This window comes from Anguilla rostrata, chromosome 10, assembly GCF_018555375.3.
Source record: "Anguilla rostrata isolate EN2019 chromosome 10, ASM1855537v3, whole genome shotgun sequence".
NCBI classification, from domain to species: domain Eukaryota; kingdom Metazoa; phylum Chordata; class Actinopteri; order Anguilliformes; family Anguillidae; genus Anguilla; species Anguilla rostrata.
In genome coordinates, this window is record NC_057942.1 from 39,026,471 (window position 1) to 39,039,230 (window position 12,760).

A 12,760-nucleotide genomic window follows, 5' to 3' on the forward strand; every position below is an offset into this window, starting at 1 on the left:
ATTACCTACCCAACACAAACACACACACACACACACACACACACACACACACACACATAAGAGTGTTGCTCATTGATTAAAAAGATAAACTTTAAAAGTAAAAGTTTGCCCTTGAAGATGAATTCTTAAAACCGGTCAGGCAGATCAAGGAGCGTCTGTGACTGACAGCTCTGGCTTGGGGGGGTGGGAGAGCGGTGGGGGAGAGGGGCGGTTGAAACCAGTCTGATAATCTCCACCTGTAAAATGTTCAGGGGACTCCCTGTCAGTCACTTCCTGACAGGGCTCTGAATGCCTCCCACCCCCCATCCAAACCCACCCCCACCCCAACCACTCAACACCCCTCTGTTAGCATTCGCCGATTAGCCGCAGATTGGGTTTCACAGGATTGATTAAATGAAGAAAAGAAAAGAAAAATGCACGTCAAAAAAACAAAAAAACTTGGTGGCCCCATATCCCAGCTGTTTCCATTTCATGCAAATAAAACATTTTTCACATCCCTCTTAAACAAAAACCACAGAAAAAAAAAAAAACGTGACACAGCCCACAACTAAGATTCAAATGTAGGTAAATTATACCATTTGTTGTCCAGCTTTAGGGCTAGAATTTACCGATGCACTTGCAAAAGGGAGTTAGCGGTGTTTAAAAAAAAAAAAACAGTGAAACCGGCTTTTTAATGTGGCGAGACCTAGTCGAGGTGCTTTCGCTGTTTTTCTGCTCAGTTCCAAGGCTCGACTCGTGTTGCCTTTACACGTTTCTAAGAAGGCAAACCTTACGGGGCTGAATTTCTCTATTCTTCCACACTATTTACAGAAGCGGGTTTGCGAATAGTTTGACAGCAAAGTGGGAGAGCGAGCGTAGCGGTTTACCGACTACATGAGCCGACCTTTCAGATACATTAGGAATACAAAAATGTACCGTGACACAAACAAAACAAGAAGAAAAAAAAAAGGCTACTTTATTCTCTTTTTTTCCTCTGTGTTTACACTGCGCAACTGAACTCAAACACGCGTCAGGAGCCGTTTCTTGGCCTTTTTTTTGTTTTTTTTTTTGGTCTAATGGAGAATTCTTTTCAGGAGGGAGGCAGACGTTTTTGGGTTCACGCGTTTCTCTGGGGGTGACTCACGGGCCCCGGGGTTGCCGCTCAAACCCAGGTGGCACAGCGAAGGGGGAGAGTCCTAATGACAGCGAACCGCGAATGCGCTCATGCCCACCCGACACTGGGGGAAAAAAAAAAAAAAACCCTCCTCTCCTGCAGAACCACGGGTTCTGAAATGTGCAAGGTCATATTTTCCAGGCGCTCAGTAATGCTCCTCTGACGAGTCACCTCCGCGAGTTTGTTTCACTTTCCAGAAAGCGGGGGGGGGGGTAAAAAAAATTTTTAACGTCGGGAAGGATTAAAGTTACATGTCGAGAGGGCGGAGAACGCATGGATGGGCGCGAAGGACTACACTCAAACACCGTGTAATAGTAGCGTCTGCGTTCTCGCCCGACCGTGACCGTCTCTCTCTTTTTTTGGCGTTCGGCTTGTTTTCCTTGGCGCCGTCACTTTAAGAAGGTGTGCTGGAGGGCACCTGCCATGCACTTGTGGAATCCACGGAGCTTTTTTCCGTCGCGGCTTTGAAGGCTACTGGCAGGAGACCCAGGTGAGGCCGAACGAATGATCCAGCTCCACGGCCTACAAACTGGCTGGACCTGACGCCGAACAGGATTTTATATTTTCCTGTTTTAGGAGTTTTATACATTTTTACCAAAGCACGTCAGACACTAACATGTTCTGGAATTCATACGCTCTTCTGCACGCTGTTTTCTTGCATTTTAAACACATCTCGAGCGTCAGAAGACTGAAAAGCTGAGGTTCTGAGAACTGATTGGATGTTTTCCGTTAGTTCAGTATCTCAAGCCCAAAATGCTCGGTCGAACCGCGGCTCTGAGGGCCCAATCTGCACCGTTTCTGCGCGAAACCGAAAGCAAAAGCAAAAGGGTTTTGCAGCCAATGAGCTTAAAGGAGGGTTGGATCAGTGAGAAGTATGACCAATCACATTAAAGTCTGGTTGGGTCAATGTAAACATGTGACCAATCAGATCAAAGGTGAGTTGGACCAGTGACCAATGAGGGTAAAGGTAGGTTGAGTGAGGGGTGTTAATCTGAGAGTCCATCTCAACGTTAATAAAATGAACACACTGGCACACTTCAGTGGCACACAGACAGTCAAACGGACAGACGTGTGTGAGCCAGATGGCCAGTAACAGTAGCCCGAGCCTGTGCAGAAACCTATCATTATTAAATTGTCGTCCATCTGTCCGTCCTGCTACGCTGGCGTAGGAAAATAAACTTCAGCTCTTCCAGTTTCCCATGCAAATGGTGTAATTACATAAGTGTGTACAAACCGAGAACCAAAACCGAGACAAACAGAAAACAAGATGGAGGTCAAGCGAGACAAAGCTTCCTGGTAGCAGTCGAATAAACAAACGAGAGGAACCGCGTACCAAGATGCAGTTCTGCGGCTTTAAAAATTCATGACATCCCAGAGGGGCGACGAGGAAACATATCTTCTCAACGCCATAAAATGTTTTTATTTTATTTTGTCCTTTACATCCCTACAGGTGATATAATAACAGGTGAATTCTACTTAACAATACGAACACGGCAGTAGCTTCACGGTTTCAGTATGCGTAGTCGTGCCTGAATACACTACTTGGTCTCACTCGACTACTGCCTCTGTTCTTCAATGTGATATTCATCATTTCTCATTTCATACTGCATTCATAACCTCGTATTTCTTAGTCTTGCAGTACAAGCTGTGGGAAGACTAACCCCCCATAAGGCTCAACAATCAATTTATTTATTATTTTTTTTTTTTTTTTTAACTGGTAATGATGAGCAGAAATTGAGCTCCAAAATCTGGACGCCCGTGTTCCCCTGCAGAGGGGTGGGGGGGGGGGGGGTAGAAACAGAAAATGGGATGCTGCCCCACCCACCCACAGCAGCGCCCCCTCTTGGTGGTTGCCCATTGTAGCTTGTGCTCGGAAGACAGTGGGTTTTTTTTTAATGAGCTCACCAGAGGGAACAGTGACTCAACACACTAGAAACATTTCCCACTGTGGCCACAGAGACTATGGGCACGAAACGGAACACAGTCTCCCCCCCCCAAAAAAAATAAAATAATATACACACACTGACACACACATGCAGTCCCATAAGTACACACTTGCACAATCACACACATTAACCACCATGCATCACCACTCTCACACAGCTACGAAGCCTACCGTCCCTCCTCAGAACTGAGGGGCCATGTTGAAACTGTTTAAGAGGAACGAGAGCGTCCGCCCATAATTCCTGTCAATAATTCATATTCGTAATATTCATTAATATTCGCTAATGCTCTCTCTCCCGTCCACGGGACGCGTCTGCTTCCGCGTTATCGATCACGCCTGAGACGGGGTGCAAACGAGGAGACCGACCGCTCTCCGTCCTGCCGGGGCCAATTTAAATCAGCGCCCCCCGCTGGACCGAACTCGCAAGCGCACGCTCACGAGCCTTAACGGTCCCAGCCTGTCCTCGTCTTTTTTTTCGACATTTTTCACACGTTTGTCAGAGAAACCGCAGAGGAAATCCGAGCGTCTGCACGCGCTCGGTAGGCCACGTCTGTCCTCGTTTGTCTGAGCGCTTCGGATGGAGGAAACAACGACAGAATCAGCACTCAAATATAGATTAAATAAATAAAACCGTTTTTTTTTAAAAAATTTATTATGTACTTTCTGAACTTCCAGTTGAATTAAACGTGTGCTTTATGTCTCTACGGTCGCATCGCCGCTCCCTTCCACACCTTGAGCGCTTAGCGTGTCTATTTGACGTTCGTTCGTTTAGATTTTTTTAGGTTTCTTATCCGCAAGGCATGCCACAACACCAAGCCCCTCCCCCTCCCACTGCCAGCCTCACTGATTGGCAGTTGAGTGACCTAGATTTGAGGGTCAGAGTCCTACCTTCAAGAGCCCCATCTCGGCCACTGCAGAGGGAGCCAGAGTGGAGATTGATCATTTTTGGGGTCCCCCCTCCCAACCCCATCTTTCTCCAACGGCATTTATAAATGCACTGTGTACGAGCAGCCATTCTCTCTCTCTCTCTCTCTCTCTCTCTCTCTCTCTCTCTCTCCCTCACACTCACACACTCTCTCTCAGATGCAGAACTGGTATAACCCCAGTGCGTTTTTCAGGACAGTTTTAATATGAAAACAGCATATGTTATTAACAGCATGGGGTTATATTTTCATCAAACAAAATGTTCCCTTTTATTGTCTTGTTTGAAAAGGGAAAAATGAATTTTTTTATTTTTTATTTAGTTCTGTCAGGGGATTTCTTTTGCAAGCGATCAAAAAAAGTGTGGACAGACAGCCCATAATTTCTCATTATGAGGATGAGATGCTGTGCCATCAGAAATAAACAGAAAAAATGTAAAAATTTTACTAAACCAAAAAAAACATATCTTGCGGTTTTTCATGTCTACCGAAAAAAACTACAAATCTTAAAAATATGATTAATTCACGGGTTAGTGGGAGAAGATTGGAAAGCATTTTTCCTGAAATACTTGATCTTACATTTTTGCCTTTTGGTTTAAGTTAAAACGAGCACTGAATCTTAGTGTTACAGGGATATTTTCTTTTTCGTGATTTATACCTAGTACATCTATCTATCATCAACCCTTATTCCAGGCTCTGTGCTTTAACACAGTGCACAGAATGAGGTCATACCGAACGCCAGCGAAGACACGGAAACTGACTTCATTAAAACAAAGCCACAATCATAAAGAAAACAATGCTGCAGTAAACGTGTCACGCGCGAGCGCTGCAATGAAGAGGAAATATTGATATTCATAAATATCTTCCGCGTTAGAGAGAGAGAGCGAGGACACGTACAGGGTGAGCTGGATTTGGGCGCTCCGAGGGTCACAGCTGATTTTACCTGGCCAAAGCAGCCCCCCCCCAAATTCTTTACCTCCACGAGGGGGGGGGGGGGGACCAGAGGCCGACCTGACCGTGGGCCTGCCGGAAAAAAGGGGGGGGGGGATGGCGGGACATTAAGGAGGAGGAGAAAAGAGGTGATGGAGGGAGTCTGGGTTGGAGACGTCGGGGGTCGCGGGGGTGACAAAATTTGCTCGTGGTTTCACCGCTTCGTCTGAAACCCTGCCGCGGGCCGACGGGGCTACGCTTGACCTCTGACCTTTCAGCTCCGCCAAAGAGACAGACCGCAAGAGCTGCGGTCAAACAAAGGTGGGGGCGACCGTGTGACCAACATGAACCTTAAACCTAAACCCAGTCCCAAACGCAACCACAAGAGCGTCTTTTTCCACAAAGCGCCCTCACGGTTCAGGTCTTTGTAATGTAATGTAATGTCTATGTAATGTAATGTCTTTGATCCAGATGGGACGGCTGATTTCAGGACAGACTGCGCCCCCCCCCCACCAAAGCCCCGCCCTCTTTTACAGAGCTATATAAAGAACGACAGCAAAACACTTCGTAACGCGCAGCGCTCGACCGTAGCTCTTTTGGCTACGCTAACGAGAAAATAAAAAATGAGAGCCCGTCTCTCCGCCTAGCGCCCGTCCGTCGTCGCGGTTCTAGAACGGCCGCGGAGCCCTGTCTGCTCAAACGGGCCCGGCGCTCGCGTCCACCGCCAGCTGCGCGCCGCACGAAACCAGACGCATTACTCAATCTTTTCTTATGATTGAGGAAATGTATTCCGTTTTTTTCTTTCTTTTCTTTTATTTTAAACTGAGAAAAATCCAAAAAACATTTTTTTTTTTTTTTAAGCTAGCCGAGGCGGGTGGGTGGGTGGGGGGGAATTCTGGATTGTAGTAAAAGGGGAGAGGGCATGGGGGGGGGGGGTGGATGTTGGTGGTGGGAGAGACAGCAGGTTTTGCCTTATGTGGTAATATCCAGAAGAAAGGCGGCAGCTTTGCTAGAGGAAGGGAAGCATTATTGTCCATGTGGCTTACATCACCGAGAGCACTGTGCCACAGCTTCTCATCTAAGACCAAGGCTCAGAGACGTTCTGCGTGTGTGTGTGTGTGTGTGTGTGTGTGCGTGTGTGTGTGTGTGGTGTGTGTGTGTGAGAGAGAGAGAGAGACACATATGTTCTACAAAAGCAGCCTCATCCTGTGTACAGGAGACAAAGGGACATCAGCCAAAAAATTAATAATAATAATAATTATTATTATTATTATTATTAGTAGTATTATTATTATTATTATTATTATTATTATTATTATTATTATAATAGAAGAAGTATTAGTGTCTGGCCCCCATGCCATTTTCTCTCAGTCCAGATGTTTAACCTGACCCACGCTGGCATCCAGCTGTGCCATTCTTTTTTTTTCTTTTTTTTTTTAAATAATTTAATTTAAATTTCATTTCATTTCATTTTTTATTGCAAGCAGCAGAAAACACTCGTCAAGCAACCAAATATTATTATTATTATTATTGCTATTACTATTACACAGCTGTGCTGCTATTTTTTTATTTTATTTCATTTTATTTTTTATTGCAAGTTGCGCAAAACACTCTTCACACAACCAACCAATATAATAATAATATTTGTATAATAATAATAATAATAATAATAATAATAATGTAAGAGTGACAGGACACATTATTTCAGGAGTAAATGCCCGCTAAGACCCATACAAACAAGAAAAACTAGTTGGGTATGAAAGCATCAGATTTATTTATTAATCTTTTTACTTTTTACTTCCTGCGAAGCCCACACTGCTCAGCTTTCTGGCCTGATATATACGACACGAAAAAACATCGCATCCCGGAGCATGCCCAGTGCGAGCAAGCGTCGCCACCGCCAGAGCAGTCCAATCACACGCCTGCCCAGCGTGACAGAGGGACACAGCTGTGGGCGGGGTCCCATCAATCAGCACCACAGCGGTGGTGGACCCTGGCCCAAATGCACCCTGGGATACAAAAAAAAAAAAAAAAAAGGAAAAATCTATCCCTTCATTAAGAGTTGACTAATGTTGGAAAAAGCTCTGGGGTGTCTTGGGAGGGTTCTGGGTTTTGGGGTTGTGTGTGTGGGGGGGGGGGGGGGAGTGGGGGTGATGTTCAGGAGAGTAATTAAGCGGTTAACACGTTTCCTCCTCTCCAGACATCGCTCAGGTCCAAACACCCCCACGGGGCAGAGGCAGAGGCAGAGGCAGTCCCCTCGCCCCCCCCAAACTCCCAAAAAACTCTAAATGAAAAGCAGCAGGACCTGAGAGAGGAGGGGTTGGGGGTGGGGGGGGGCACCACGGCACTCCTCCACGCGCGTTCACCTCGCTCGCTCACAGCCATTTTTTATTTTTTTAAATAAACAGACTCCTTACGCAGCCCCGCGCCCGTCGCCTGAGTAACTGCCGAACGACGAGACACGCCCCAAACCCGAGTGACACGGTATTAGGAATGCAGATCTGATTGGCTGGCTCGGTCATATCTATATACTACTGTGTGTGTGGGAGAGGGAGAGGGAGAGAGAGAGGGGGGGGGGGGGAGAGATTATCTTCAGCATGTTATATAGCCAACAGTTCATCAGCGACCCTTGTTTTTTAATCACGGGTGGAGGGGAGGAGATTCACATGTCGGAATGAAACCTTTTGACAAGTAAACGCTGATTCAAAATAGCTGTTCCTTGAGTCATCTGAACATGTTTATTTGCCTGCCTCCCTCTCTCTCTCTTTCTCTCTCTCTCTCCTCCATGCCCTCTGGGGCTATAGAGTCAAACAGGCTGCCATTATTCAAAAGAGAATGACTCATGCCACCTAAAAATCTCCCAAAAAAACCTGTTTCCTCTCTCCGGGCGAGTTACAAACTAACACTAATACAGAGGGGTCCCAGGAAAATATATTTTCGACTCGTGTTTTACAGGGTAAACACAAGTTCACCATCTGTAGGCCTACTCCTTCAATGGCACTGCTGTGTGTGTGTGTGTGTGTGTGTGTCCTTCTCCCCTCTCACTACAAATTCTCACTAATATTTACTATTAGCCCTGATTCTGAAACTTTCTTTTTTCACACAAAGAGAAAATACAGGCACTTGAGTGTTTCTTTTTTTTTTTTTCCAACAGAACGGCCAGTCACTTTTTAAACATGCGTTTCATAATGATAACGTGTCTATCAACGCAACAGATCTGATAAGGTTGGGGCCTTAGTTCTGTCCGTTTTTGAAGAAAGCGACGCGCAAATAAACAGTCGGCTTAAACCTAGACGAACGATAACGACCGCAACACACCGAACGCAGGGGTAGGCCTATCTGGTACGAGAATCTAGAACTCAATGCCCTTTTTGTTGCCTACTGCGTTAACCACCAGTTGCTTTCGATAATTAAACTTTTTCTCAGGAAATTCTAGCTACATTTATAAACATTTACACAACAAAGTCGGTGTGCGATTAGTGACTTGTCCAATTACCTTCCCACAGAATGCAATTTTTAAAAACCTAATTCAGCAGACACGGGCCGGTTCCTGCCAGGCTAGCAGTCTCCAGTTTTCATGTCTAAGATACCACCTGGGACGATATTAAATAGATCACTTTGAGTTCTAATCAATTTCTACGCTAAAATGGATTGTTCCTTAGCCTGTTTTCCACGGGTAGACCTAGAAAACATGCATTAGGCTATACAATAGGCAAGTAAAGACAGATATTAATTTGAAATAACAGGTCCACTTACGCAAGAACTTAGTGACTGTAATACATCCCTTGCTCCAGGAAGGGCTGTATTAAGTCCACGTCCAAATACGTATTTAGAAACATAAATGTATGAATTATTATTCGACTCTACCAGTGAGTGAGTAGCATACATTTGTCCATGGACGTGCCTCGTCTGAATACGTGTAGCCTACACCACGCTAGGTTGGAATTTCCCAATCGGCTGCACACAAATGCGACGGCAAATATTGGGCGTGATGAGTTCTTCAAAACCAGGCGCCGATTTTGCGCTCATCTTTTGCACTGGAGCCGCAATAAATGGCTTTTTCGCTGGATGGGGGAAAAAGTGTATTGACTCAACGGAGTTGGTTTCTTTCGCCCTGTTGAGCTTCGAAGTCACGCACCAGCAAATGCAATCCACTCTCGCAAAATGGTTTTACGGGTTTACACCTTGCAAGTTTGGTGGAAACACATACATTATCCAAACTTTTTTTATTTGATTTTACTTTATTTCAATATTAAATTACTTCACGGCCAGATGCTGCCAATAGTTTAACTTATTTCGCCGCACCCCAACGATCTACGAGGCAAATGCTTATCTGAATGGACTACCGAAGAGATGACACCACACCGCTTTAATGTTTTAAGTTCTTTGCTAAACTCTTTACTTTTGCACAAACATCTCACACATGCAAGAACATTTTAAATGTAGTGCAAAGCCCTAAATTAATTAATTTAATTACTGAATGTATGCATATCTGTACAATAGCTGCTTAATTAACTCTGAAATTATGGTTAATGTCCGCAGTTAGTTTCGGAATACAGTTTAAGCTTCCAACCGGAACGCGTTACGGTCGACCGTAGGCACGCGGGCGTTGACCCGGGACTCCAAGTTCAGATACAACAGCATAATATGAGCAATAACGTTTTTTCTACAACTGCAAATTTGGGTTATAATGTTAAAAGAATAATGCAGTTTTACAGTGAGCAACTCATTATTTGGAAAAATACAGCCCACTTCATACAAGTTCACTTTGTCAGTGGAAACACTTTTCTAGTAGTCCCGTGTAACAACGAAGTCACAAAACTAACGGTAGCGCTCCAATTTTTTAATTGCGTCACTGTGTACACAAAGTGTGAAATGTAGCAAGAGAAATAAATAGGCATATGTGTTTCTAGAATAACCGATTTGGTGTTGTTCAAAGGTTGCGCTATACAATATGAATGGAGGTAAGTAAATCGTCATTAAAGCCCATCCAAACACATACAAATAAATCTAGAAACAAAATGCAAGTCTAGAAAAAGCCTTAGGAACACAATTATTACGAGCGCAATTAATGGACACATCATCTCCACGAAGGAGATCTCCTCCTGCGAATTAGCCCACAAACAAGAGAAAAATCAATTTAAAAAAATAAATCTATTAAACGAGACCCGAGTCGAACATCAATGTGGAAATTCTCTACCATACGGCACTGATAACCCGAGGAGCAACGCTGCGCGACCTTTCGCACTCAGCGAGCTATTCAAATAATTGACAGTTTTGTTCATATACATTAGTCCCGTCGCTGGCATGGTTTAAAAAAACACATAACAGAATAACATGTAAAGGCTATTATCTGTGAGATCCAAGGATGGGAAGAATCCAAAATATTCACATTTCTTTGTACGCGACTACTCAAGTGATTTGTGATATATAAATATAGTGTTTCTAATGATCAGCTGAAATTATAAAATATACTAGAAATACCGGGTTTTACACTATTCTATTATACTATATTACGGAGTGTTTCATTTAAAAACATTAGCCGACCGCGTGCTCAGCAGCAACAGTGTGGCGTCTCCGTCCGCCGATTGTCCCCGCGCGGAGAACCAGCGAACAGAACGGGGCGCGTTCATTCTGTGACCGACAAGACAGAAAATGTATTCCTGGAGAAAATGCGATATGCGCTGTATGCTGCCACGGCATTTGATCCGTGGGCACCTGTAAAATTGGCTCGTGAATGTAACGAGCTGAGCTGGTGTATTTTGCTTGTTTCTGGTCATAGATCTCTGCGTGAAGGAAACGAAATGCCTTCCAATGCAGCGTCTGGGTTCAACCCAGCGAAACATGCAGAAATGTGACATTTTTTATATATCTGCATACCAAAGACGCGCGATTTGACACACGGGCAACATTAAAATAAATGTTTCGCGTGGTTTATGCTATTAGCTATATTTGTGCATACGCTGGGAAAATAAAATCAGGTGCAGCGCGAGAGCAAACCTGACAGGTCATATGTACAGAAGACGCCTGCGTGGATTAAACTAGAGAATTCAATAGCCCACTTGACTACAGGTTATATGCCTTGTTACACTAAGTCCTTGGGTTCTCCAGTTCTGACGGACACGATTAGACTTCCACCCCGGGAAGGATTCGCGACACGCAGGCTTAGCTTCGCAAGTAGGCTATACATTTCTAACAGTCATCATTCCTCGATTCATGGGGTTTGTCTTGCTGAACGGATCCCGCGTCACCCGACAGCGAGTGGCTCAAGTTAGTAAGCCGCAGCTGTCCCAGGCCTGCGTGCGCAGCTGAAATGTAAACTTACCTGGGGTTGGTGCTGTTCCAGTAGACGGCATAGCGGTCGGCCACCACCTTGGAGCCCGGCTCTTGGCTAAATACACACATCCAAAGTATCAGAAAAACGAGAATGATCATTTCCACGTGCAGCATCACTGAAGTTCGGTACGTAATCCTCTTCGGGGCGAACTGGGGTGGGAAATTGCTGCGCGTTCAAGCAAGCTGCTACTTCGGCGAGAAGCGATCAACTGTCATTCACATTTGTAGCCCTCTTTGATTTTTTTTTTCAACCTGTGTGTGTGTGTGTGAGTGTGAAAGGGCACTTGTCAGTTTGTAGGCGAAGAGGCGTATTCCAATCGCAAGGACCTTATGATCGCAACATGCACCAGCGACGATGCTTGATTGATCGTCACTTTTGAGTCTCAGAATAACTGGCTGTAGGCTAATACACGACTGGGAAAAGAGATGGCGAACAATGATTGTCAATGTATAAAGTCCGTGTCATTCAGGAACAAGACTGCTCACAGGAGATCATTCCGTTTGATCAGGTATTCATAGCAACAAGCACCAGTTTTCACGGTTCCTGAGCGCATGCAGTTGCAAGGGGATGCAACAATATTCCCCAACCCAAAAAATTCGAGGGGCGATCCGGTAAGAACAGTCAATGAAAAAGCAAATTCAGTTTTAACATCCAAAACACAGTACAAGTGTTTTTTTCCGTTTTTTTCAGGGCAATCGTTTAAGTAGCTTGCTGTGTGCCAAGTCTACAAAAACCAGTTAGTCACTGCGTGCGGAAATTCAACAGTGCAGGGTCAAGTCCAGAAATTTAAAAAAAGAAAAAAACGTATTGCGTATCGTATTTCCGCGGCTCACATTAGAAGTCCATCTTCTCTGAAATCTCTTTCAGAACTTTTGAACGCCATTTATAAAAATACCCATTTACTCGAGTTGTATTTTGCAATGTTGTCTTACCACTTGCTTCCCCGTGCGGCTTGGAGCAGCCGTGTCCTCTCTCAGCCGTGTCTCGTAAGTGCCGTTGCAGAGGGGTAGCGAGTCCTTCGCCGAACCGAAAAACCGAAAGGCTTTTTCACGTGCTGCGTGACCGAACACCCGACTGTAAATCCTGGATCCGAATGCGAGCATTCCAGTGCCACATCCAAATATATACGGATCTGAGAAATCAAACGCGGATCATGCGCTATCTCGCGCAGTTCGGTTTTCAGGCGGAATGAGAAGGTGAGACCAAAGGCAGGCGCTCGCCGACTGCGCGAGGAGTGGGTTAGGTTTCAGCCTCGCGCAGGGCTGCCTCATTGGTTTGCGTTTCGAAAGGGGCGTTTCCCACAGGAACATACTCCGCCCCCAACACCCCAAAAGTAATTCAATTACTGAAAGGCAGCTAAAAGCGTCATTCCCACTAGAGGAGATCACCGGCTAGGACAGGGACCGATAGCAGATCAACCAGAAAAGCATCTATAGGCCGTTTAATTGTCAAGCATATTAACAAAACATTGGCAG

General features: G+C 45.0%; 1 protein-coding gene across 2 annotated transcripts in view; it reads right to left on the reverse strand.

Moving 5' to 3' along the window:
* The window catches only part of efna5b (ephrin-A5b), a 111,042-nt gene extending 98,523 nt beyond the window's left edge, over positions 1 to 12,519 (reverse strand). For both annotated transcript variants that reach the window (XM_064296975.1, XM_064296974.1), the window contains exon 1: positions 11,274 to 12,519. In XM_064296975.1, the coding sequence (XP_064153045.1) occupies positions 11,274 to 11,398 (125 nt within the window). In that variant the 5' untranslated portion in view covers positions 11,399 to 12,519. The remainder of the gene's footprint in view (positions 1 to 11,273) is intronic.
* Between the last annotated feature and the right edge of the window lie 241 nt (positions 12,520 to 12,760).